Consider the following 26341-nt stretch of genomic DNA (forward strand, 5'->3'; position numbering starts at 1 on the left):
ACAGCAGTATGGTTGACTCTGATTAGGGACCAGGCCAGACCCCCTCAAAACATTTCAAGACAGTGGCCCAGACTCTAAAAGGCATCTGGATGGGTATATGAATAGAAAGGGTTTGGAGGAATATGGGGTAGGTGCTGGCAGGTGGGACTAGATTGGGTTGGGATATCTGGTCGGCATGGACGGGTTGGACCGAAGGATCTGTTTCTGCACTGTACATCGCTTAAGACTCTATAACTCTAAAAGAGAACATAACATAGTATAATTTAACCTATCCTTGGCAAAAAAGGAAATATCAAACACAGGTTCTTACAGGAGAGAGAAAATGGCAGAGAGATTCAGTATGGAACACCTTCTTCCATGTAGCTGTTTCTTTGACCAGCAGCCTCAAAAAAACTGTCTGTTTAGCTGCTCTCTGAACACCCAGACCAAAACAGACCAGAGAAAAGCTGAGCTGGGAGAACTGGCCACTCCCCTTTCATTTTGCAAGTGTTTTTTTAAAACTTAAAAGCTTCCTCAAGTAGATCAACCCAGACATTTCAGAGCCTGAAATCTGAAATATCTGCATTGATCTACTTGAGGCAGTTTTTAAGGTGTCTTTACAAGCTCTTGAAACAAAAAAAACCAGGACAGCATAACCTTGTTAAAGGAGTAGCATCAGCATACTCTTAACTGCCCACTGGGCAATTAGGTATGGACAATAAATGTTAGCCTAACCCATATCCTATGAGTGATTTTTTTAAAAATGTGAAAGCTGGTATGTATATGAACAGGAAGCCACTGTAAGCAAAGCACTGTCTGTGATCCAATAGGTAAGACTGGGACCAAGTAAAGGAGACCTCACTGAGCTGGATGGCAGCAAAAATGAACTAGAGAAAGGATGAACTGAAGGAACCATGTCAAAAGCTGCAAGAAGATCAAGGCCAGGTAATCACCTTTGTCACAGTCACAGAGGGTCTCACTGTGACTTAGCTAGGAGTGGTTGCAGTGCTATGGCAGTGAAAGAATTATGTTGGCAAAGTTTCAAAAGCAGTCCTAAGGGAAGGATGGAGGCAACAACATGTTGAAAGGAAAGGGACAATGGAGACAGAGTGGTAATTCGTAAGGACAGAGGAGTTGAGATGAGACTTGTTTTCTTTTAGAGAGGAATTTCAAATGTGGAATGAGACAATACCTAAGAATCATGAACTTTTTAAGACATTCCAGCTAACATGGGGACCAAGAAAGGAAGTCAGGTGGTCTGAGATGTGCGGAATAAAGTGTGAAAGTCAGATCAGTGGGTCTGGAAGCAGGAGAAGCAACAGGTTTCATGATTTTTTCCCCTACCCCCGGTTGGAGATGAGAGAGAATCATGAAATTATTACAGAAAAGAGGGAGGCCTGTGCTGAGTTCTGTGCTGATTCTATGCAAGACAGACTTGCTTAGTTCCACTTCCCTGCCTTTTTCCCATAGCCCTGTATTATTATTCTCTCACATACTTCTTGAATTCCCCTTTGAAAGACATATTTGAATCTGACTCCAGCAGACTCTCAGGCAGTCCATTCCAGCTCGCAAACCTTGCTAAATAAGATAATTTGCCAAAGATTTCATTCATTCATTAACAAGACATGCTGCAAGAATCCAAATCCAAGGGGATTATCAGCATTTATAGTGCATGAAAGGAGAATAAAGTCATAGAGTCATAGAGATGTACAGCATGGAAATAGACCCTTTGGTCCAACCCGTCCATGCCAACTAGATATCCCACCTGCCAGCACCCGGTCCATATCATTCCAAACCCTTCCTATTCATATACACATCCAAATGCCTCTTAAATGTTGCAATTGTACTAGCCTCCACCACATCCTCTGGCAGTTCATTCCATACACATACCACCCTCTGAGTGAAAAAGTTGCCCCATAAGTCTCTTTTATATCTTTCCCCTTTCACCCTAAACCTATGCCCTCTACTTCTGGACTCCCCCATCCCAGGGAAAAAACTTTGTCTATTTATCCTATCCATGCCCCTCATGATTTTGTAAACCTCTATAAGGTCACCCCCCAGCCTCCGACGCTCGAGGGAAAACAGCGCCAGCCTGTTCAGCCTCTCCCTGTAGCTCAGATCCTCCAACCCTGGCAACATCCTTGTAAATCTTTTCTCAATCTTCTCAAGTTTCACAACATCTTTCTGATAGGAAGGAGACCAGAATTGCATGCAATATTCCAACAGTGGCCTAACCAATGTCCTGTACAGCTGCAACATGACCTCACAACTCCTGTAGTCAATACTCTGACCAATAAAGGAAAACATACCAAACGCCTTCTTCACTATCCTATCTACCTGCGACTCCACTTTCAAGGAGCTATGAACCTGCACTCCAAGGTCTCTTTGTTCAGCCACACTCCCTAGGATCTTACCATTAAGTGTATATGTCCTGCTAAGATTTGCTTTCCCAAAATGCAGCACCTCGCATTTATCTGAATTAAACTCCATCTGCCACTTCTCAGCCCATTGGCCCATCTGGTCCAGATCCTGTTGTAATCTGAGGTAACCCTCTTCGCTGTGCACTACACTTCCAATTTTGGTGTCATCTGCAAACTTACTAACTGTACCTCTTATGCTCGCATCCAAATCATTTATGTAAATGACAAAAAGTAGAGGGCCCAGCACTGATCCTTGTGGCACTCCACTGGTCACAGGCCTCCAGTCTGAAAAACAACCGTTCACCACCACCCTCTGTCTTCTACCTTTGAGCCAGTTCTGTATCCAAATGGCTAGTTCTCCCTGTATTCCATGAGACCTAACCTTGCTAATCAGTCTCCCATAGGGAACCTTGTCGAATGCCTTATTGAAGTCCATATAGATCACATCTACTGCTCTGCCCTCATCAATCTTCTTTGTTACTTCTTTAAAAAACTCAATCAAGTTTGTGAGACATGATTTCCCACACACAAAGCCATGTTGACTATCACTAATCAGTCCTTGCCTTTCCAAATACATGTACATCCTGTCCCTCAGGATTCCCTCCAACAACTTGCCCACCACAGAGGTCAGGCTCACCGGTCTATAGTACCCTAGCTTGTCTTTACCGCCCTTCTTAAACAATGGTACCACATTTGCCAACCTCCAGTCTTCTGACACCTCACCTGTGACTATCAATGATACAAATATCTCAGAAAAAGGCCCAACAATCACTTCTCTAGCTTCCCACAGAGTTCTCGGGTACACCTGATCAGGTTCTGGGGATTTATTTGATGGATTGGCAAATAAACTCTGATTGGTAGAATATTGCCTTGAAGAATGCAACAATAAATGATGACTAACAGTTTACTGTTGTTATGGACCAGATCAGACCCAATCAATAATTTTTAAAAAGGTAGTGCTGAGTTCCAGATGCAATGTGACTGGTCAAACTACTCCACGTTAAGCAAAACACACTTTATTTAAACACTACAGTTAAAATACAAACAAAAGAAAGAGAAATTTAGAATAATGTAACTATTGGAAAACGTAACTGAATAATAGATCCAGTACCTATTTCTAATTGACTGCTCCAATATAGTCTCATCCTATAACACACCCCTTTGCAAAAAGGCAAATTCTCACATGCAGTTCTCCAATCCAGGAAGAAAAAGCATCGAGAGAAAAATCAGAGAAAGCTGCAGCCAGGAAAGCTTCCAATTTATTTGAGACCCCAAAGGCTACTGCTTAAAACTAAACCGAAAAACTGAAAACAACCAGACGGCCTGGTCTGTGAGACCTGGCCACACCCGGGCTGCTTCCATTGTTCCAACTTGAAAAAACCCAATGCCTCATAGAACGTTTACATTCTTAGAGACAGCTCCATACCTCTGCCTTAAAAACTCTTCAAAAAAACCAGGACAGAGCAACCTCTTAAAGTGACAGCATCGTCTCACCATCAAACTTAAATTTAATTTTAAATTAGACAAGTTTACCCTTATTTGTAAAAGCATTATCTGAGAAATTAACCAGTGAATGCTCTCACCTATTTTGTTGAGTTGAAACAGTTGTAGTGTGTGTACATGTTCTCTCTGTCTGCAATGCATGCAATAAGTGCACCAAACCTCAAGTTAAAGTGACAACTCAAAATTGATTTTCAGCATAATTCTTAACAAATTCATGATTATTAAGCAAATATTGTTCAACTGCAGAATCCAATGGCGGACACTGTGCTGCACAGTTTGCTGGTTGGCTACAAATATTACCTTGCATGTTGTGAAAAGCCATTGTTTGATCATAAACACTCACTGCATAAAAATGCTTTGCCTTCTTTCTGCATTGGTATTTTTGCCATTTGCCTTAATTTGGTGTTACCCAGTTCTTCACTCTTCTGCCTTTGCGAATGGGTTCTTTCTATACATTCTCTGTAGAGGCTACTTATGACTTTGAACATCAATATCAAAAAAGGGTGCAATTACATTGCTTGGTGTAATCTATAGAATAGGTCAGATGGTAAAGTTACCATAGTCTGACTTAATCTATTAGTCCTGCACCATTGGACTATCTTCTCATTAGAGGGAGGTGACTGGTGGTGGTTTAACCTGAGGATCACCATGCCTCAGGCAAGGGGAGAAATTGAGAATGACAATCAGTCTTTTTAATCTCTCAATTGCTCATTAATGAGAAAGATGTAGTGGAATAAATTTTCAAGGAAAATACACATAGATGCAAACATAGATGCAAAAAGGCAGTGAGGGACAGGTACTCTTGGACTGTGTTCAGGAGAATTTCCTATAGCAATATGTTTCCAATCCAAAAAAAGGAGGCACTTCTGGACTTGGTCCTTGGGAGTGAGGTGGGTCAGATAGATCAAGTGTCGATGGTGGAACATTTAGGGGGAAAGTGGTAATCATACGTAAAGGTTAAGGATATCGGTGAAAAGTGGCAATGACCAATCCAGAGTAAGAATAAGCAATTGGCAGAGAGCGTACTTCATCAGAGAAAGAATAGTGCTGAGCCAGTTAAACTGGAAACAAAGGTTGATGGGAAAATCAGTAGCTGAGAAATGGGCTACCTCCAACAGCAGATGGATTGGGCACAGTCAAGATTTTACACTGCGAAAGGAAAAGACAGGGCACACACTAGAGCTCTCTTGATCAGAAAGGAGAGAAAAAAAAAGTTAAGTTAAAGAAGAGAAAACAAGTTCATGAGACGTATTAGGTACAAAAACAATTGAGGACAAAGCTGAATACAAAATGTACAGAAGAGAGATGAAAAAGCAAATAAGAAGCGATCAGTGATTATGAAAAAAACACTGGCACATGGGAATTTTTTGGGCTGAACGAGTGTTTGTACTTGAGTTTTCCAGGGGTCATTACTGTCTGCGATCTTTGTTTTTTTTCCATAGAATGATCAAGATCTTCAAGTGCAGGGGAAAATTTCAAAGGTTGCAGGAGATACAAAACGTGAGCGCATTATAAACTGTGAAGACAGTATACAGTTTCAAAGAGATATTGAAAAGTTGTTGGAGTGAGTGGACAGGTGGCAGGTGATGTTCAATGCAGAGAAGTGCGACGTGATACACTTTTATACAAAGAACAAGGAGAGACAGCATAAGATAAAAGGTGATCAGATTAACCTGGCTGTATATGTCCATAAGTCAATATATGTGGCAGGACATCAGAGAGAGCATTTAGTAAAACATGCAATACTCTAGGCTTAATTATTATGTACTTAGCAGATAAAACTCGGAAGGCTATGCTGTACTTATACAGGATACTAGTTGGACCTCAGTTGGAGTGTTGTGTACAGTTCAAATTTTGCACACTTCAGGAAGGATAGAATGCGTGGAAGACGGTGCAGAAGAGTTTCATGAGAATAGTTCCAGGAATGAGGAACTTCAGTTATGAAGATAGACTAGAGAAGTTAGGTTTGCTTTGCTTGAAAAGGGGAAAGGTAACAGGAGATCTAATAGAAGTTTTCAAAATCATAAAGGGTCTGGACAGAGTGGATCAGGAGAAGTTGTTCCTGATCAGAAGAGGAATAGAGTGGCGCGGTGGCACAGTGGTTAGCAGCACCAGGATCCCAGGTTTGATTCCAGCCTCGGGTGACTGTCTGTGTGGAGTTTGCACATTCTCCTCGTGTCTGTGTGAGTTTCCTTCCACAATCCAAAGATGTGCAGACAGGTGAATTGACCATGTTAAATTGCCCATAGTGTTAGGTGCATTAGTCAGAGGGAAATGGGTCTGGATGGGTTACTCTTTGGAGGGTCGTTGTGGACTGGTTGGGCCGAAGGGCCTGTTTCCACATTCTAGGAAATCTAATTAAAAACCAGAGACCATGGATTTAAAGTATTTTTACAAAAGAAGCACATGTGAGGTGAGTAAAAAGCTCTTTTACCCAGTGAGAAGTTGAGGAATTGGAATGTACTGTCTGAAAGTGTGCTGGATGCAGGTTCAATTGAAACATTCAAAAGGAAATTGGAGGATTATTTAAATAAATACAACATACAGGTCTAAGGGGAAAAGGCAGAAGATTGACACTAAGTCAATATGCTCAGAGAGCCAGAATGGTTCTGGTGGCCTCCTGCACAGTAACAATTCAGAACAGAATCAAAAACCAGAAAGCTTGGATTTAAAGTATTTTACAAAAGAAGCAAATGTCTGGTGAGTAAACTCCTCTCAGCTTTCTCTTCTCTAAGGAGATCAGCCTCCTTCAATTTGTCCGTTTAGCTGAACTCCCTCATCCCCAGAACCATCCTCTCAAATGACTTGTGATCAGCCTTTCTTCAGTGGGTGGGGGAACAAGCAGAAATTCCCATCCCAAGTCCCCACCCTTCCAAGCCCAGCACATGCAACGGTGAAATTTAGCCCATGATCAAGACAATTCTGGGGAATCCACTTGCTCCAGGCTGAAAATTATTTGATTTCTGAATGGACCTCTCAAATTTAAAATTTAATGTTGATCCTGCTGTTTGTGCAACTTCTCTGCAGCTGTAATATTGTATTCTTCATTCTGTTCTATTACCCTAATAAACATTATAAGGCATGATCTGCCTTGTACTGCATGCAAAACAAAACATTTCACTGTACCTAGTTATATGTGACAATAATAAATCAAATCAAATCAGAAAATATCCCATCTCTCCTGTACTCCTCCTGGTTTGTGTCCCTTTCATTCCACAGGGTGTAATTTTGCTGACAACCCTGTCATGTGAACTTTATCAAACACGCTTTGGAAGTTCATATACATGGGCTGCTGTAGCCTCATCAATCCTCTCTATCACCATATCAAAAAGCTCAAGTATGCTATGTAAACATGACCTTAACAACTCTTTTATTAACCCCAACGTCATGAAGAGAATAGTCTAATCTGAACATGGAAAGGAGCAAAGAGGGGAAGAAGTGTTGATGGTTCCATCACACTGGAGGTGGCAGAAGTGGTGGGAGTTGATACATTTAATACAAAGGCTGGTTGAGTGGCAGGAACTCTGTATCAGGCTGTAGGGGAAGAGACATGACATTTGTAAAGTTATACATAGAAAACTAATCTGATATAGTCTTAACATAAATAATTGATAGCAAGCATTTTCTTATGGACTGGAAAGAATATTTTTTCTTCACTCAGGGAATGTGGTTGTCGCAGGCTGGTCATCATTTATTGTCCATCCTTAGTTGCCTTTGAGAAGGTGGTGGTGAGCTGCCGTCTTGAACTGCTGCAGGCCATATGCTGTTAGGAAGGAATTAGAGGTTAGCAAGTTTTGAGAAGATTTGTAGCTCAGGTTGAGGTTCTAGGTGTAGGTTTGCTCGCTGAGCTGGAAGGTTCATTTTCAGACATTTCATCACCATATTAGGTAACATCTTCAGTGAGCCTCTGGACGAAATGACGTCACCACAGGAAATGACATCACCAACCCAAGGAACCCCAAACATATAAATAGAAAGCAGGAAACATGAGCAGTGCTTCGTCCATAAGCTCACTGAAGATGTTCGAGGAGAAAGTGAGGTCTGCAGATGCTGGAGATCAAAGTTGAAACTTTATTGCTGGAACAGCACAGCAGGTCAGGCAGCATCCAGGGAACAGGAGATTCGACGTTTCGGGAAGAAGGGCCTGTGCCCGAAACGTCGAATCTCCTGTTCCCTGGATGCTGCCTGACCTGCTGTGCTGTTCCAGCAATAAAGTTTCATCACTGAAGATGTTACCTAGTATAGTGACGAAATGTCTGAAAATGAACCTTCCAGCTCAGTGAGCAAACCTACATCCAGGAATTAAGGAGGCACCCAAATAAGTCAGAGAATAGGTGAATAGTTCACCCACAGAAGGGTGAGTCTTTAGAACTGTCTTCCTGAAAAAGCAGAGGCTCTGAATATTTTTAAGTCACAGGCAGATACACTTTTGATAAAGAAGGGGTTGAAATGACATTGGAGGCAGGAATGTGGATTTGAGGCTATAATTAGATCAGTTGTCGTTTTATCAAATGGTGGAACAATCTGAGGGATCGAATTAGTTACTTCCTACTTCTTGTTCCTATGCTTGTATGGTCAGCACACTGCCCACAACAAATGTCAAAGCAGCATGATGTTTGACACAATCCTCCAAGCCTTGAATGTTACAGTCTACATTACACTGGCACTCACTCATATATCACATGACTCACTTGTCTGGTCAGAAACATGTCTTTTTGACATGATGGCAGCAGCCATGATAGTGGAGAATATCATTCATGTGTCCATTGCAAAATAGCAGCATGATTAGCTAGCTTCATCTGATGCTCATATAGATGAACATCTTTCCCTTCCAGAACAATTTAAAACAGACTGAGTACTTTTAAGGAAACAATTTGAAACCATTAGCTCTTTCATGAGTTTGCACGATATACAGAGAGTGATGATATGATCAGGGTAACCATTGTCATGCAGTCCAGTTTCGATACACCATACCTCAGCATTCAGCTTGTACAGTGACCACATAGCTAGACTCCTAATCATTAAGTTGCCAGTGAAGTAGACCTTGTAGCACATGTAGAACTGTAGAATTTCAACATATATATTGACTGGCAAATGTGGAGTTACAGTAGATGACCCATTGGCAGATTTCTGAACTAAATATATTGTGGAAAGGGAATCATTTTGATTGCTCCATTTCAACAATAAATTTGAGTGCAGGATAGATGTTATTAAGATGCATATAGAAATTATTTGATACATCTGCCCATACAAATATTATAATATATATCAGATATATATGAGGGCTGGGAGGTTAGTGGTTATTCCATTGGAGACACATTTCTCGCTTAAAGCAATTTAGATGTAAGAACTGGGTCTCAAAGGGATCCCGTGGCAGCACCTCTATTTGATCCCTCATGGGTCAATGGAACTGAACTCAACTGCATGAGTTGCTAAGTTCAAGAGTTCACTAAAGACAGATTCAGACGCGATTGCACATCTGGCTAGCTTTTGACGTAATTCGAATGTCAATGGCTTCCTTGAGTGTACATTGATGAATAACCAGCAGTGTTGAGACAGCAGTTAAACATAGCATTAGTCTTGATGTATAAGTCTTGCATTGTCTTCATGAAAATAATTCTTCACAATGTATGTAGATGACTAATTTAACACTGGTTGCAACAGCTCACTCATTCCAATTCATTTTGTGCAGAGCTAACACTAGATAGAACAGAGCAGAAAGGGACATTGCTTCTGTGGGTCTTAGACTGGCCAGACATGTGTGGAAACAGTGAGAAGTGAGGACAAGTCTTGTCATATATATCACCACTCAGGTAACCTGTCTTATCCAAGTCCAACAAAACGCCTCATGAAAACGCGAACGACTATCCTTTCTTCTCTGTGTTAGTTGAGAAATTTGCCAATGTGTTCTCTAATATCATTTACTGAAAGCTTGCATTCACTTGTCGATATACTCATTGGGATGTTGATGCTTCCACTTTCGATCAATCTTAGTAATAACTTTATGAAAGAGCTCTAGCTATTTACTCAGCCTGTAAGCTTAAAAGGTTGGTGGGAAGTTCCTGTCCAGAACATAATTCAGGTGAATGGGTTTCACCCTTCCTGCCTCCAAGCAGATGTATAAAATAATTCTATATGGATCTTAGTAACCTCCATCCTGCACTCAAATTTATTGTTGAAATGAAGCAATCAAAATAGTTCCCTTTCCACCATGTATTTACTTCAGAAAACTGCCAATGGGTCATCTATTATAAGCAAAACCAGAAGGTTCCAAGCAATGTTTCAGGTTGATGATGACCTTTCAACAAAATATTAAGTGTTATTCTTCATTGATTTCCATGTGGATAAATAAGGTGGCATGGTGGTTCAGTGGTTAGCACTAGTGTCTCACAGTACCAGGGACCTGGGTTCAATTCTACCCTCTGGCAACTATCTGTGTGGAGTTGGCCCATTCTCCCAATGTCTGTGTTGGCTTCTTCTCAGTCCAATGACGCACAGATTAGGTGGATTGGCCATGCTAATTTGTGCAGGTTAGGTGGGTTAGACCTGGCAAAAATGTGGAAATAGGGTGGGATCCTGTTCAGAGGATTGGTATGGGCTTAATGTCTTCTTTTTCCACGAAATTCGATTGGGTTTCAAACTTAATTCCTGATCAGTGGGTTTGGGTAAAATTGGCTCCCAGGCTTTGATCTAGAAATGTTCAAAATCTGCAAAACCAATTTACACTGACTCTGACAGCCACATTGAGGGAAAGACCAAACTGGGCAGCACCGATGTGAGGTCCTGGGAAAGAATGAGCTTGAGTAGGAAGTGATCATGATGATTTCAAAGAGTGAACCAGATGTCACACAGTAATCACAAAGCCTGCACATTCTCTTTCGTCACATTCAGAACTCAATGACAAAATAATTTCATTTTTAGTTTATGTAGTCCTGTATTTGCATCTCATAGAGGAAAGAAAAAGTGCAAATAAAATGATGGCTTTGCTAGACAAGTTTTTTTTTCCCTAATGACAAAGGTCTTATGGAACCTAACTGCAGCTCTTACATTAGTTGTAATGAAAGAAAAACTTGATTCACTTGAAATTGTTTCACTTAGAAGAAATTCAACCAGAACTTAGTGAAGCGCTGGAGTGTAGAATTCATGCCTAATGTTAAAACGTTAAATAGCACCATCAAGTGGCAGAAGTGAGTATGGCCACACTATGTGTTTAAACTCACTCTGCTCCAGACATTAATCTGTATTGTCCTTTGCTACTAGAGAAAAATGGGATAAAATAAGGATAAATAGAGAGATCAAAAATATGAAAGAATATAATCCTGCCATCTAAATTATATTTTAGATTCCAAACAGATTGAATAGTTTGATAGATTTTGCATTTATTTGATGATCTCATTGTAGCATTAACTTCAAGAGAGTCAAGATGTTTCTCCAAACTTCTTTTAAGATATACAAACAAAAAGAATGTAAAACTTCAAATGTAATCAATGGTCAGCCTCACAAGCTTCTGTACGGTACTTACTCAAAGACATCTATAAACATGAGCAGATCCTCACAATACCTGCAATTGGATGGAATAGCTTTTGAGATATTACTCAGTTCAAACATTTTTAATTTCGTAGAATCATAGAATCCCTACAGTGTGGAAACAGGCCATTTGGCCCAACAAGTCCACACCTGCGCTCCGAAGAGTATCCCACTCAGACCCATTCCCCTACCCTATTACTCTACATTTCCCATGACTAATGCACCTAACCTGATTGACAGATTACATCCAATAAAAATGCACACAGTCTGGGATGTGTATTCATCAGAATTTGCTGAACCACTTCAATTAATTGTAGCCTAGTCTGATACCACTAAGACTGAAAGCAACAAATGATGCATCATAAATAAAGAAAAAAGTAATTTTCCAAGAGCAGTAAGCAAGGATGCTAAATTCCATGATGAGGACTTGCAGTTTCAAAAAAAGATAATAATCAGAGGAGTGTGCATTTTATTCATTAAACAAGTGAGGACGGAATGGTCAGTTCTTTTTATTGATTATTGTTAAATCTTTTATCTTGTTTTCCAAAATCTTAACATAAAAATGTGACCTACTTCAGAAGCAAAATAATATACAAGTGTTTGGATTTTAGAACAATCAGGGCAAATGTTTGATAGGGTGAAGTAACTGTCCCTGGCAGAGCCTACCTAAGTTGTCCTTAAGCTCCACACAAAGCCGGAAACTGTCTAGTTATGCTTATTGTTTGGTTAAAGGAAGCAGCCAATTTATGATCTGGCCACATGCTTCCCTGTGTGATATAAGGCTAGGTTTATGACAAAACCAGCACTAGGTGGAGCAGTGAACACATGCGTGCAGTAATACAGTGCGTCATAGCAACATTGACAATTACATTCTGTCTTGCTTCAAAGCAAACTCTTCCTTAACAACATACGGCATGTGCAGAGAATTTTGTAGGGGACATTTACCAGACTGGCATATCCAAGTTTGTTCATGTTCTTGGTCTTGAAAATTGGCAAAGTTCCTACTGAGCAAAACATCAGTTCATCTAAGTCCATGTCCTTGTCATCGTATGCGATTTGTAAACAAAATTGTTTTCCTCATGATTATGAGGTTGGGTATTTTGGCTATGAACTAAGAGGCAGATTCTGAACAAGAAGAATATGTGTTTGTACTTGTTAAAGCTGCATTGCAAGTGTATCTTTGTATGCTCAGACGGATCACGGTGGCCATTTTTAATGGTGCTGCCCTATTGTGTGCATTAGAGGACACTGTCTTGGTATAATGAAAGAATTTGCATTGATATGGCACTTTTATTGACCTCAGGACATCCCAACTGGCTTTTAAGCCAATGATGTATATTCCCTTTTGTCATGTAGGAAACAAGGCAGCCAATCTGTACACAGCAAGGTCCCACAGGCAGCAATGATTTTTATCTATACTGGTTGAGGGATAGATGCTTGTTAGGGGCAACTCACCAGCTCTTCTCAAAATAACTCCATGAAATTGTTTCACATCAACCCAAGAGAGTTGGTTGACATCTCATCTAAAAATGGTAGCTCCAACATTTTGTGTTCACATTCCTGAGCGGCATTGAGATCTGTAAATGTCTGACTTGGAGGGGAAAGTGTTCCCCAAAGGGCCACAGCTGTTATGCATACAGAACAAAGAGTATGGGGACAAGTCACTTGGACCAACCTGTCTGTGTTGGAGCTGTAGAAAGTGAATCAAAGGCAGGTAAATGTGGTTGAAGTCCAGACTAGCCAAGACCTAACTGAATGGCAGACAGGCTCGAGGGAGTGAGGAGCTTTCTCCAGTTGTTATGTTCCCACTGAAACTCACTGCTGTGGTTTGTGCACTGGTCAGTTGTTGTTGCATCAGCTGGTAGACAGGCCAGTATAACTTATGTTATACTGGCTCCATATAAGCAAATAGCAGTCCCCACAGAGGTAGCTTTAATTTTACATCACTCTCAAGAAGTCTGTCATGTAATTCATTACCATCATATAACAATAATAACTTGCATTTATATGGCTCTATTCACTTCATGAAAGGTACTTTTAGAGGGGCACAATCAGACAAAGGTCAACATTAGGACAAAGAAGTAAGCAAGAAGATAGGTTCTAGAACAAAGAACAAAGAAAATTTACAGCCCAGGAACAGGCCCTTTGGCCCTCCAAGCCTGAGCCGATCCAAATGTACTGTCCAAACCTGTCGGTCAATTCCTAAGCATCTGTATCCCTCTGCTCCCCACCTACTCATGCATCTGTCCAGACGCATCTTAAATGAATCTACCGTGCCTGCCTCTACCACCTCTGCTGGCAACGCATTCCAGATGCCCACCACCCTCTGTGTGAAGTACTTGCCGCGTGTATCCCCCTTAAACTTTCCACCTCTCACCTTGAAAGCATGACCTCTCATTATTGAATCTTTCACCCTGGGAAAAAGCTTGTCTCTATCCACCCTGTCTATACCCTTCATGATTTTGTAAACCTCAATCAGGTCCCCCCTCAATCTAATGAAAATAAACCTACCTACTCAACCTCTCTTCATAGCTAGCACCTTCCATACCAGAAGATGCTCTAAGGAGCATCTTCATAGGGAGGGAGAGATGGAGGGTACAGCATGAGGAGTGACTTCCTGATCCTGTACTGCTAGCAGAAAAGCTGTGCTCACACGACCTGTTCATCAGAGATAGAGTGACTACAGTGAAGCACCAAATCTCTGAACCAGGAACACTGTGACTGTAGTAGTTAGCGAGATTGCAGGAACACTGATTGATGTACTTTATCTACAGCAGACATTTTGTGTTGAGTTAAATTTACTTAACAGAAATAAAATAAGACCAATATCGTATATTTTACATTTTTTCCAATCAAAGAAAATGGCCTTCAATTTGTCCTGGCACTTGTTGTACTGATAATTCTTCATGGCTTGCCTGAAGCAAGAAAAAAATAAGTAGGGTTGCTCTGTTAGCATTTTTTGAATCAGATAAAACCACAAGGAGGCTACAGCTTTCAGAATCTGTCCAAATCAACTTAAGGGCAAGTGAATGGGCACTGGATCTTCATTTAAGTACACCACAATCTAAACATACACAGAACAAATGGCAGGAGGTCTGTCATAGCAGAAATCACCTGTGAGTCAGTATTTTTCTCTTTTATATATATTCCAAAACAACCCCCCCACCCCTCATCCATGTTGATCTCCTTGGCCCAATTGCACAAAGGGTATAAGCGGATGGGAGAGGGTAGACAGGGCAATGGGAATGTAATTAACATTTTCACTCCTTTACTCATGTGGCACACACTATGATATACTCCTGAGAGTGGCTTGATTCAACATGCTCACAATTTTTGTTCTTTCTTTATGACAGTGCATTTACTGGGTGAAAATATTTGGTTATCAAACTGCAATTCGTTGGTACACTTTTCTTTATTATAATCTACCCATGGAGTCACAGAGTCATACAGCACGGAAACAGACCTGTCAGTCAAATCAGTCCATGCTGACTATAATCCCAAACTAAACTAGTCCCGCCTGCCTGCGCTCAGCCCTTATGCCTCCAAACATTTCTTATTCATGTATTTATCTAAATGTCTTTTAAACACTGTAACTGTACCCACATCCACCACTTCCTCTGGAAATTCATTCTATACACATACCACTCTCTGTGTAAAAAAATTGCCTCTCATGTCTATTTAAAATCTTTCTCCTCCCACCTTAAAAGTATGCCCCCTAGTTTTGAACCCCCCCATTTTAGGGAAAAGACCTTTACCATTCACCTTATCTACATCCCTCATGATTTTATAATCCTCCATAAGATTACACTTCAACTTCCTGCGCTCCAGGGAAAAAAGTCCCAGCCTATCCAGCTTCTCCTTATAACTCAAACCCTCCATTCCCTGTAACATTCTGGTAAGTCTCTTCTGAACCCTGTCCAACTTAATAATATCCTTCCTACAACAGGCTGATCAGGGCTGGACTCAGTACTCCAGAGGAGACCTCACCAATGTCCTGTATGACCACATTGTACCATATTCAGAGTCATACAGTTTCATATACCAACTAATTTTTCAGAGATTTTTGATATCCATGCTGGCACACTCACCCCTTGAGTCAGACAGTTTTGAGTTCAAATTCCACCCTCAGATAACTGAACACAAAATCCAGCCTATGTTTCAGTGCAGAACTGTGGGAGTGCCACATAGTCAGAGCTGCTGCTGTTCAGATACAATGTTAAATTAAAGCCCAAACGTCTCTCTGGGATTGATGTAAAAAAATCCCATGGGACCATGTGAAGAAAACCAAAGGAGTTCTCCTAAGTTTACCAATCAACATTTATCTTAAATCAATGTAATAAAATGAACAATGAGATCATTCCTTCTTGATTTTTGTGGAAGTTTGCTGATGTAATTGGCTGCCGATGTTTCCAATTTTACATCAATGCCCTCATATCCAAAATCAGCATTCTACTGAATGAAAATTGTTTTGGGATGTGCAAGGTGCCATATAAATGTAAGTTTTAGATTATTTTCTGAAATTAGTTCCTGGGATGTGTATGTTGCTGGCAAGGCCAACATTTATTACCCACTCTCTAATTATCCCCAAGAAGGTGATGGTGAGGCACTACCTTGAACCATGGCAGTTTCAGTGGTATGGGTATAATCTCATTGCTACTCAGCAAGGAGTTCTGGGGTTTTGTACCAGCAATATTGAAGGAAGGCCAATATATTTCCAAGTCAAAGCAATGAGTGTTTTGGAGGGGAAGTTAGAGATGGTGGTATTCTCATATATCTGCTGCTCTTGTTCCCCTGGCTAGGAGAAGCAGGGGCTTTGGTAGGGCATACTGAAGGAGGCTTGGCAGGTTGCTCTAGGAAAGACCAAAGACTAGGAAGAGAAATCAGTCATTCAGTCCATTGAGCCTTGTCTACAATTCAATGGGATCATGGTTGATCTGGTAATTCCCAACTCCGCTTTCCTACCTTACCTCCATAATCCTTGATTCCCTTACTGACTAAAAATCTGTCTATCTCAGTTTGAATTTACTCAATGACACAACCTCTATAGTCCCCTGTGGCAAAGAATTCCACAAATTCACCACCGTCTGAAAGAAGAAGCTCCTCCTCCTCATTGTTTTCTGAAATGTGCGTGCCCTTATTCTGAAATTATATCCTCTGGAACCAATCTACCTCCCCCCCCCACATTTACCCCATCAAGTACCCTAAGAATCTTCCATGTTTCCTTGGGTCAACTCTCATTCTTCTAAACTCCAATGAGCATAAGCCCAACCTACTAAACCTCTTCTCAAAGGAAAGAGTCAAACTACCAATCCTTCTTTGGACTGAATCCAATGCCAGTACCTGTACATCTTTTCTTAGGTATGGGCCCAAAAACTGTCCACAGCATTCAGCTGTGGTCTGATTAGTGCATTGTATAGTTTCAGAAAGACTTTCTATTTTTATACTGCACTCCTTTTGAAGGAAAGGCCATTGGTTCACTTGTATTCGATTAGCTGATCTTCGATGCTAATTGTTTGTGATTCATTGACGAGAATCTCAAATCCATCTGTGCTGCAACTTCCTGCAGTCTTTCGCCATTTAATTAACATTTAGCCCTTATATTCTTTCGGTCAACATTATATTCCATCTGTGTCATTTGAAAATGTAGCTGTAGTACATTCACTTGCCTCATCCACATCTTTAACATATATTGCAAATAACTGTTGCCTCAGCACTAATCCCTGTGGCATTGCTGCAAGTATTGAATAAAGTGTCATTTTAAGGTGGTCGATGGGATGCCAATCCAGCTGTCTGCTTTGCTCTGGATAGTGTCAGAGTTCTTGGTCTGTATTTCTTAGTTGTGCTTTGTTGATGTAGAATGGGAAGGCTTGAAGAGGCAGGTAGTGAGTTTATTCACTATGTAGTTACCAAAGTCCCTGGTCTTCTGGTCCTGGTATTTCAATAAATAGCGAGTCAAAATTAGTTTCTGGTCAACCAGCAGAGGATTGAAAATGAGTAATTCAGCAATGTAAATGTAAGTGTAAATTCATTAATTTCTTTCCTGTTGGTGATGATCATGTCCTGCCAGTTGTTGTAGACCAGACCTACCCCCCTGAAAGTATATTAAGAAGAAGGTAAGTGTAAGGCGTTGCGTTCCAAATGCAACTTGATTGGTCATATTACCAGGCTTGCAAAAAAACACACTTTATTCATACACTTTAATTAAACTACAGACAAAATAAAAAGAAACAAATTGGTGCTGGATGTCTTGAAATGGGTAACGGTAGATAAATCCCCTGGACCTGATCAGGTGTACCCGAGAACTCTGTGGGAAGCTAGAGAAGTGATTGCTGGGCCTCTTGTTGAGATATTTGTATCATCGATAGTCACAGGTGAGGTGCCAGAAGACTGGAGGTAGGCAAACCTGGTGTCACTGTTTAAGAAGGGCAGTAAGGACAAGCCAGGGACTGGTGAGCCTGACCTCGGTGGTGGGCAAGTTGTTGGATAGAATCCTGAGGGACAGGATGTACATGTATTTGGAAAGGCAAGGACTGATTAGGGATAGTCAACATGGCTTTGTGTGTGGGAAATCATGTCTCACAAACTTGACTGAGTTTTTTGAAGAAGTAACAAAGAGGATTGATGAGGGCAGAGCGGTAGATGTGATCTATATGGACTTCAGTAAGACGTTCGACAAGGTTCCCCATGGGAGACTGATTAGCAAGGTTAGATCTCATGGAATACAGGGAGAACTGGCCATTTGGATACAGAACTGGCTCAAAGATAGAAGACAAAGGGTGGTGGTGGAGGGTTGTTTTTCAGACTGGAGGCCTGTGACCAGTGGAGTGCCACAAGGATCGATGTTGGGTCCTCTACTTTTTGTCATTTACATAAATGATTTGGATGCAAGCATAAGAGGTACAGTTAGTAAGTTTGCAGATGACACCAAGATTGGAGGTGTAGTGGACAGTGAGGAGTGTTACCTCAGATTACAACAGGATCTGGACCAGATGGGCCAATGGGATGAGAAGTGGCAGATGGAGTTTAATTCAGATAAATGTGAGGTGCTGCATTTTGGGAAAGCAAATCTTAGCAGGATTTATACACTTAATGGTAAGATCCTAGGGAGTGTTGCTGAACAAAGAGACCTTGGAGTGCAAGTTCATAGCTCCTTGAAAGTGGAATCGCAAGTAGATAGGATAATGAAGAAGGCGTTTGGTATGCTTTCCTTTATTGGTCAGAGTATTGAGTACAGGAGTTGGCAGGTCATGTTGCATGTTGTGGCTATAGGACATTGGTTAGGCCGCTGTTGGAATATTGTGTGCAATTCTGGTCTTCTTTCTATCAGAAAGATGTTGTGAAACTTGAAAGGGTTGAGAAAAGATTTACAAGGATGTTGCCAGGGTTGGAGGATTTGAGCTATACGGAGAGGCTGAACAGGCTGGGGCTGTTTTCCCTGGAGCATTGGAGGCTGAGGGGTGACCTTATAGAGGTTTACAAAGATATAAGGGGCATGGATAGGGTAAATAGGCTAAATCTTTTCCCTGGGGCCGGGGAGTCCAGAACGAGAGGGCATAGATTTAGGGTGAGAGGGGAAAGATATAAAAGAGACCTAAGGGGCAACTTTTTCATTTAGAGGGTGGTATATGTATGGAATGAGCTGCCAGAGGAAGTGGTGGAGGCAGGTACAATTGCAACATTTAAGAGGCATTTGGATGTGTATATGAATAGGAAGGGTTCGGAGGGATATGGGCTGGGTGCTGGCAGGTGGGACTAGATTGGATTGAGATATCTGGTCGGCATGGACTGGTTGGACCGAAGGGTCTGTTTCCATGCTGTACATCTCTATGACTCTATGGCTTAGCTAACTATATCAAAATGCTTAACAAAATAATATATATATTCGTTCCTACTTAGTAACTGTTTGGACATAGTAATATCCCATAAACACGCCATTGACAATGGCAAATTCAGTAAAACAGATTGTCACACATACAATTCTAGCAGCAGGAAGAGAACCCCAGTTTTTAGCTGTAACTGAGAGAGCATTATGAGCTTCTACATCCAGCTTCAAGACCCCAGCAACCGCAGAAAGCTAAAACCAAAAATCCTGGTTCTGGACCCCACACATTCAGGCTGCTTTTGTTGTTCCAACTTTAAAAAAAAAGCCTAAGGTCTCACAAGCTGTTTACTTTATTGGCTTTGAAGTATACGGCTCGATACCTCTGTCTCAACTTTTCTTCATAAGAGAAACCAGGACAGAATACAGGTCTTAAAGTCATAGTATTGTCACACATGAGTGTCACTGGCCACTTACCGACGTGAGCTTGAATGCTGCATGCAGACACGAACTGCTTCAGTATCTCAGGAATCGTGATGGTGCTAAAATGTTGTATAATAATACAATAATCAGCAAACATCCCCACTTCTGACCTTATAATGGAGGGAAGGTCAGTGACAAAGCAGTGGAAGAAGGCTGGGGCTAGGATACTGAGGTAATCCTGCAATGACATTCTGGGTCGCATTATTATTCTGCAACAACCACAGCCATCTTATTTTGTCCCAGAGATGACCCCAGCCAGTGGAAAACTTTCCCTTGATTCCCATTCACAGAGGAACCTCAATTATCCGAACGAGATGGGCAAGCACTATTTCGTTCGGATAATTGATTATTCGGTTAATTGAATCAATGCCTCTCCTCTGGGGCTTGGAGTTTTCTGTTAAGTCCACTCCCTGCTCAGGAGACAAGACAGCAGCACACCGCGCGCAAGCCCCTGCCCGCTCTCCAACCCCATCCAACACTGCCCCCACCCCATTCCCCCAAACCCATCCAACAACATCCCCCTTCCACCCCCAACCCCATCCAACCCCACTCCCCCTGCCCTTGGAGTACAAATATTCACTACTTGTTAATCTTTTTCCAACATCTTGTATGTTGTTCCTTGATATGCCACCAGGAGGTGTGTGAGATCAGGTCAGAGCAGGTCCCAGGTCTCCAGTCCCAGGAGCAGTTGAGGACTCTGGGTCTATACTTGATGGAATTTAGAAGGATAACGGGGGAGTCTCATAGAAACTTACAGAGTACTGAGACACCTGGATAGAATCAACATAGAAAAGAGGTTTCCACTAGTAGCAGAGCCTGGAACCCAAAGGCACAACCTCAGAGTGAAGGGATGGTCTCTTAGAACTGAGATGAGGAGGAATTTCTTCAAGGAGAAAGTGAGGTCTGCAGATGCTGGAGATCAGAGACGGAAATGTGTTGCCGGAAAAGTGCAGCAGGTCAGGCAGTATCCAGGGAACAGGAGAATCGACGTTTCGGGCATAAGCCCTTCTTCAGGAATTTCTTCAGCCAGAGAGTGATGAATGTGTGGAACTCATTGCCACAGAAGGCTTTGAACGCCAGGTCATTGCGTGTATTTAAAACAGAGATAGATAGTTTCTATATTAGTAGGGGATTAAGGGATATGGGAAAAAGGCAGGAGAATGAGGTTACACAGAAACATAGAAAATCTGAGCAGGAAGAGGCCATTTGGCCCTTTGAGCCTGCTTTACCATTCATCGTGATAATGGCTGATCGTCCAACTCTATAGCCTAATCCTGCTTTCTCCCTATACTCTTTGATCCTATTCGCTTCAAGTGCTATGTCTAGCTGACTCTTGAACACATTCAATGTTTTGGCATCAACTACTTCCTGTGGGAATAAATTCCACAGACTCACCATTCTTTGGGTGAAGAAATGTCTCCTCATCTCCATCCTAAATGGTCTACCCCGAATCATCAGACTGTGACCCCTGGTTCTGGACACACCCACAATGAGGAACTTCCTCCCTGCATCTACCTTGTCTAGTCATGAGATTGAGAAATATCAACCATGCTGGACTAATTCTGCTCCTATATCTTATGATCTTACAGAGTGCAGACCCCCACTGCTGTCTCAGTCAGCCAGCAATGTGTGGTATGGAAGCTTGAAGAGCAGGGAAAATGGAAAGGGATTTTATGAAAATAAAGGAAACACAATCATATATACTACTCATTATGAACAAAACCTTCCTTAAACTCCTGTAAACTGAATTTAATCTTCCCTGAATGCCATTCCCATGAACAGAAACACTGTCCCTTTAAATTCCATTAAAAGAAAAAGACCTTTCCTAACTTGTAAAGGATTAAAAGTTGTAAGTAATGACAGGATTCAAGTGATATTTATAAATGGCCCATGTTCCCCTTTCACTAATTCTGATTCTACCACTCTCTTACAATTAGGCCACATAGAGAAAAATTCAACAGCTAAATCTGAACAATTTATCACTGTCACAACAAGTTATGGATCACCCTGGACTGACATCACAGTGCTGTACTGAGGGAGTGCTGTCCAATTGGCTGCATTGTTTTTGGATGAAATATTAAATTAAGGCCCAATCTGCCCTCTCAGGTGGACTAGAAAGATCCCATGGCTCTATTTGATAGAAAGACAGGGGAGTTCTTCATGGTATCCTGGCCAACATTTGTCCCCTCAATCAACATTACTGAAACATTTTCCAGTTATGATCGCATTGCTCTCTGGGGAATCTAGCTGTGCACACATTGGTAGCTGTACTTTCACATTTGCAACAGTGACAGCTTCTAAAATAATTCATGCTGTGGGATATTCTGAAACTATGAGCAGCAGTTTGTAAACAAAAGATGCCACCCGGTTCCAAATCTGGACCTGTCAGTCGATGTCCAGCATTGGATGAGGTGCGGGACCAGTGCATCATGATGGTCTCCAGCTCAGAGCTGAACATGCAAGTGATGGTACTGGTAGCAGCAGCAAAGGAGCACGTTGCCAGGACCTCTGCTGACAATATCAGACAGCAGTGAATGGAGGAGCACAGAGGGTGAGAGAGAAAGATGAACCTTTGAAGTTGTTTCAGCTTTAGTAATATCAATTTATTCAGTATCTTACCATTTATACATTAATTTATTCTGGAATCCAAGATGGCACTGGAACATTGTGACATTATCCACTTCTCACTGTACTTAGGTCCAAGTGACAATATGTTCAATAAATCTACTGAGAAAAAGGAAAATAAATCCATTGATTAGGAATCCTCTGCCAGTGCAAATAGTTTCTTGCACCTCTTCAACACTGACCTTCTTTGGTGTAATGAATGATCGATTTCTTTTGAAAATGGCTTTTTCAACCTGACATTTCAAACACATGATTCAGTTAGAGTGTGTAGCTAATTTTTGTGTGTCCAAAAGGCCAATAATGTTTGTGGTTACTGGGTTATCAACCAATCCTGTAAAAGATAAGGAATCAAATGCAAACATTTTAAAGAACACTGCTGTATTCCTATTACTAAAATTGAAGATGTTGGAACAATCCAAAAATTTCGATTCGAAGAATTAAAATCCACAGTGATATTGCACGGAAAAGTTATCCATGAATTTGGATAGAGTTATCGCAGAGCACAGATATAATTTCGGTCCATGGACCATAATTTATAAGGACTCCAATACCACTCCGTTACGAAGGGGTAACAAGCGTTTTTGAAGGCATCCTGATTTCAAAGGAAAAGCAACTGGAGAGGATCAAACTGAACTGAATCTGCCGGTCACCCAGCCACTCCTCGCTTTAAATAGCGGATCAGATCTGGTCCATTCTATTCTAACAACCCACCCCCCAATCCCCACCTTCCGTGTGTGTTTTTTTAATAGCTGGTATTTAAAGTGACCCATTTATGGCAAATACACAGGAAGGGATGCTATCCCCGCACGGTTGCGATTCGTACAAGACTTCCGGATCGACACTAAATTGTAGAGAAATGTGCTGATTTCTGTATAGTCCAATTTCTCCTTTGCAACTAGCAACAAGAAGAATCTTTTGGAGGATGGAATAGCGCGGCTAAAGCCCATTGTGTCTGCACAGATCTCCCTGCAGCATTCTCTGGAAAACTGTTGCTTGCTTTTTATTGTGTTTTACTTTCAGCTACAATTGGTAAGTGTCCAAAACCCTGAGACATTCGTACGACACCAGATTTGCAATTGAACAAATGTAAATTTTGTGTTTTGTAACTGACAGCCTGGTTACTTTCGTTTATGAAACAAATTTTATTAATCTTGACCGTAGCAGTGGGGATGTCCATCTGGGGATAGTTGTCAATATTCTGGGGTCTCTCAGTTTAAAAAAAAAGGCTTTTAAAAAAAATCACTCGGATGTGATATCTCAAACTATATTTGCAGGCGGGGGTACACCGGACGGTGTTTGAGATACCAGAGCTGGAGGGGAGGAGGAGGCGGAAGGGTCTGACCGGTATTGAGCTCCGGAAGGTGGACGCGATGGAACTGAGAGAGCAGGTACTCCTCATTCTGTGAGGAGAGATGCTGCAGGCAGTACACATGCTGCTCCAGTCGGCATAAACCTCAAAAATGATGAATTTTCGGAAGACCAAATTTGCAAGGTAACATGATTTTAGAGTTAATTGTTGCTAAGGAATGACAATGCCTGAGTGTTCAATGCTCATTTAAATGGTGATCCGTTTTGCAATTCTGCTTTGTTTGAAAAACATACTGCTTTGAAAATATTGCAAATGAGAAAGTATATGTGTAACCATATCATTTGTAAAGGTACAACGTGATCTCAACACTTCTAATAGAAAGAAAGCAGCTTCTTCCGGAAGCACCTCCCAGAGTATCCCAAAGTGTTTCCCTTGCCCGTACGTGAAACTGAAGTGGTCACTGTTGTAAGCTTGGGAACCAGACATCCAGTGTCTGTAGAGCAAACTTTTACAGGCAGCAGTGTGACCATCAGCCTATATGATGTTCATGGAGGGATAAATATGGACGGGAACAATTCTTGTTCCAAATAGTAGCATGAAATTATTGGTGCCAACAGTGTAATGCTGGAAAAGCACAAGAGGGGTCAGGCAGCATCCGAGGAGCAGGAGAATCGACACTTCGGGCATAAGCCCCTCATCAGGAATGTTTGAGATTATTGGTAACAATTTGGTAAAGAGGGCAAATGGAGCCTCAATTTAATATTGTGTCAGAAAGATAGCAAGGCTAACAGTGTGGCACTAATTTAGATTCCCTACAGTGTGGAAACAGGTCCTTCGGCCCAACAAGTCCACACCAACCCTCCGAAGAGTAACCCACCCAAGCCCATTTCCCTCTGACTAATACTATGGGCAATTTAGAATGGCCAATTCACCTGACCTGCACTTCTTTGGACTGTTGGAGGAAACCAGAGCACCCAGAGGAAACCCACGCAGACACAGGGAGAATGTGCAAACTCCACACAGACGGTTGCCCAAGACCGGAATCAAACCTGGGTCCCTGGTGCTGTGAGGCAGCAATACTAACCACTGAGCCACTGGTATGGCACTGGAGTAGCAGCTGATATTGTGCTCAAGTCTCTGGTCTTTTACGGACTTGAAATCCACAACCTAATAACACTGAAGATAAGCATGGGTTCTAATGAGCCAGTGTTGATGGATGGATAGAATAATTATGTGGCATAACAAAGAATTTTAGAACCCAGGTTCGATTCCAGCCTTGGGTGACTGTCTGTGTGGAGTTTGCACATTCTCCCCATGTCTGCGTGGGTTTCCTCCAGGTGCTCTGGTTTCGTCCCACAGTCCAAAGATGTGCAGGTTAGGTGAATTGGCCATTCTAAATTGCCCATAGTGTGAGGTGCATTAGTCAGAGGGAAATGGGTCTGGGTGGGTTACTCTTTGGAGGGTCGGTGTACACTTGTTGGGCTGAAAGGCATATTTCCACACTGTAGGGAATCTAAAAAAAATTCTAAATTTTCCATTTCCAGCACCAACAGGGACTGAAAGTAGAATATTCACCATGAAGATTCATTCCCATGCCTGTCTGATTTCCCATCAATTTAAAATAATGTCTGAGAAACCTAGCTTTGCAAAATGGGCATATTACTTTCGCCAACCACCGAGCAATCTGTGCATTAACCACCTTGCACACTAGAATACAAAAGCTTAAAATTACCCCTGTTTTCCTTCCTCTGAAAGACATCAGTAAGCCAGATGGGATTTTAAAACCATCTATGTTAGTTTCATGGTCACTGTTACTACGACAAGCTTTCCACTCTCGATTTTTATTTTAAAAGATTGATTGAACTTAAATTTCTTCAGCTGATGTGACAGGATTTGAACCTATGACCCTCAGTCAGTGGTTTGGCCTGTGGAGTATTAGTCCAGGGACACTTCCGTTATGCTATTATCTTCCCATGTAAGTGAGCCCTGAAATGAAATGAATGTAATTTTATAATCATTCTTCCATGGGTTCCAATTTTGGTGTGCTTTTTCATCTCTAAATATCATGTGTCATTCATGAAACTTATTAAGGTACTTTTCAATTCAATTATGACAACACATGAAGTGCCTTAAATCTCTCTGTTTAAGTACATTATATATAGCATTGTAGCCTGATTCCATTCACAATGCAGGTTGCTTTTATATTTACACAACAAGTAAGTATTTTCTGATACATTTTGAATGAATCCAAGAGATTTTGCTCTGTTTCCAGCAGCTTGGAAAGGTACTACACTGTGACCCTTCCCAGTCAAGTCTTTATGGTAGCTACCCCAAGCTTCATTGCTTCCCCCAACACAAAGTCTTGGATGTAGGTTTGCTCGCTGAGCTGGAAGGTTCATTTTCAGACATTTCGTCACCATAATAGGTAACATCTTCAGTGAGCCTCCGAATGAAGCACTGGTGGTGTAGCCCGCTTCACATTTATATTTTTGAGTTTTCTAGGGTTGGTGATGTCACTTCCTGTGGTGACATAATTTCCAAAACATATAAATAGAAAGCGGGCTACAAGGACTTAAGGAGCATCAGGGAGCAAACGCTCTGCAGGTTGGAGCCATACCTGGCACATGGACAGATGGCTGTGCATGTTGGAGGTCAGTCATCTCAGCTCCAGGACAT

General features: G+C 41.5%; 1 protein-coding gene across 3 annotated transcripts in view; it reads left to right on the forward strand.

Moving 5' to 3' along the window:
• Positions 1-23028: 23028 nt before the first annotated feature.
• Positions 23029-26341, forward strand: part of mmd2a (monocyte to macrophage differentiation-associated 2a) — a 119237-nt gene continuing 115924 nt past the window's right edge. For all 3 annotated transcript variants that reach the window (XR_015760543.1, XM_043711914.2, XM_043711915.2), the window contains exons 1-2: positions 23029-23385; positions 23631-23848. Coding sequence is in view for 2 of the 3 variants with exons in the window: in XM_043711914.2 (XP_043567849.1) it covers positions 23817-23848 (32 nt within the window). In the remaining variant the exon portion in view is untranslated. The remainder of the gene's footprint in view (positions 23386-23630; positions 23849-26341) is intronic.

The sequence above is a fragment of the Chiloscyllium plagiosum genome, unplaced genomic scaffold, assembly GCF_037043375.1.
Source record: "Chiloscyllium plagiosum isolate Xiang-an unplaced genomic scaffold, Cpla_swu_hap1 HiC_scaffold_20, whole genome shotgun sequence".
NCBI classification, from domain to species: domain Eukaryota; kingdom Metazoa; phylum Chordata; class Chondrichthyes; order Orectolobiformes; family Hemiscylliidae; genus Chiloscyllium; species Chiloscyllium plagiosum.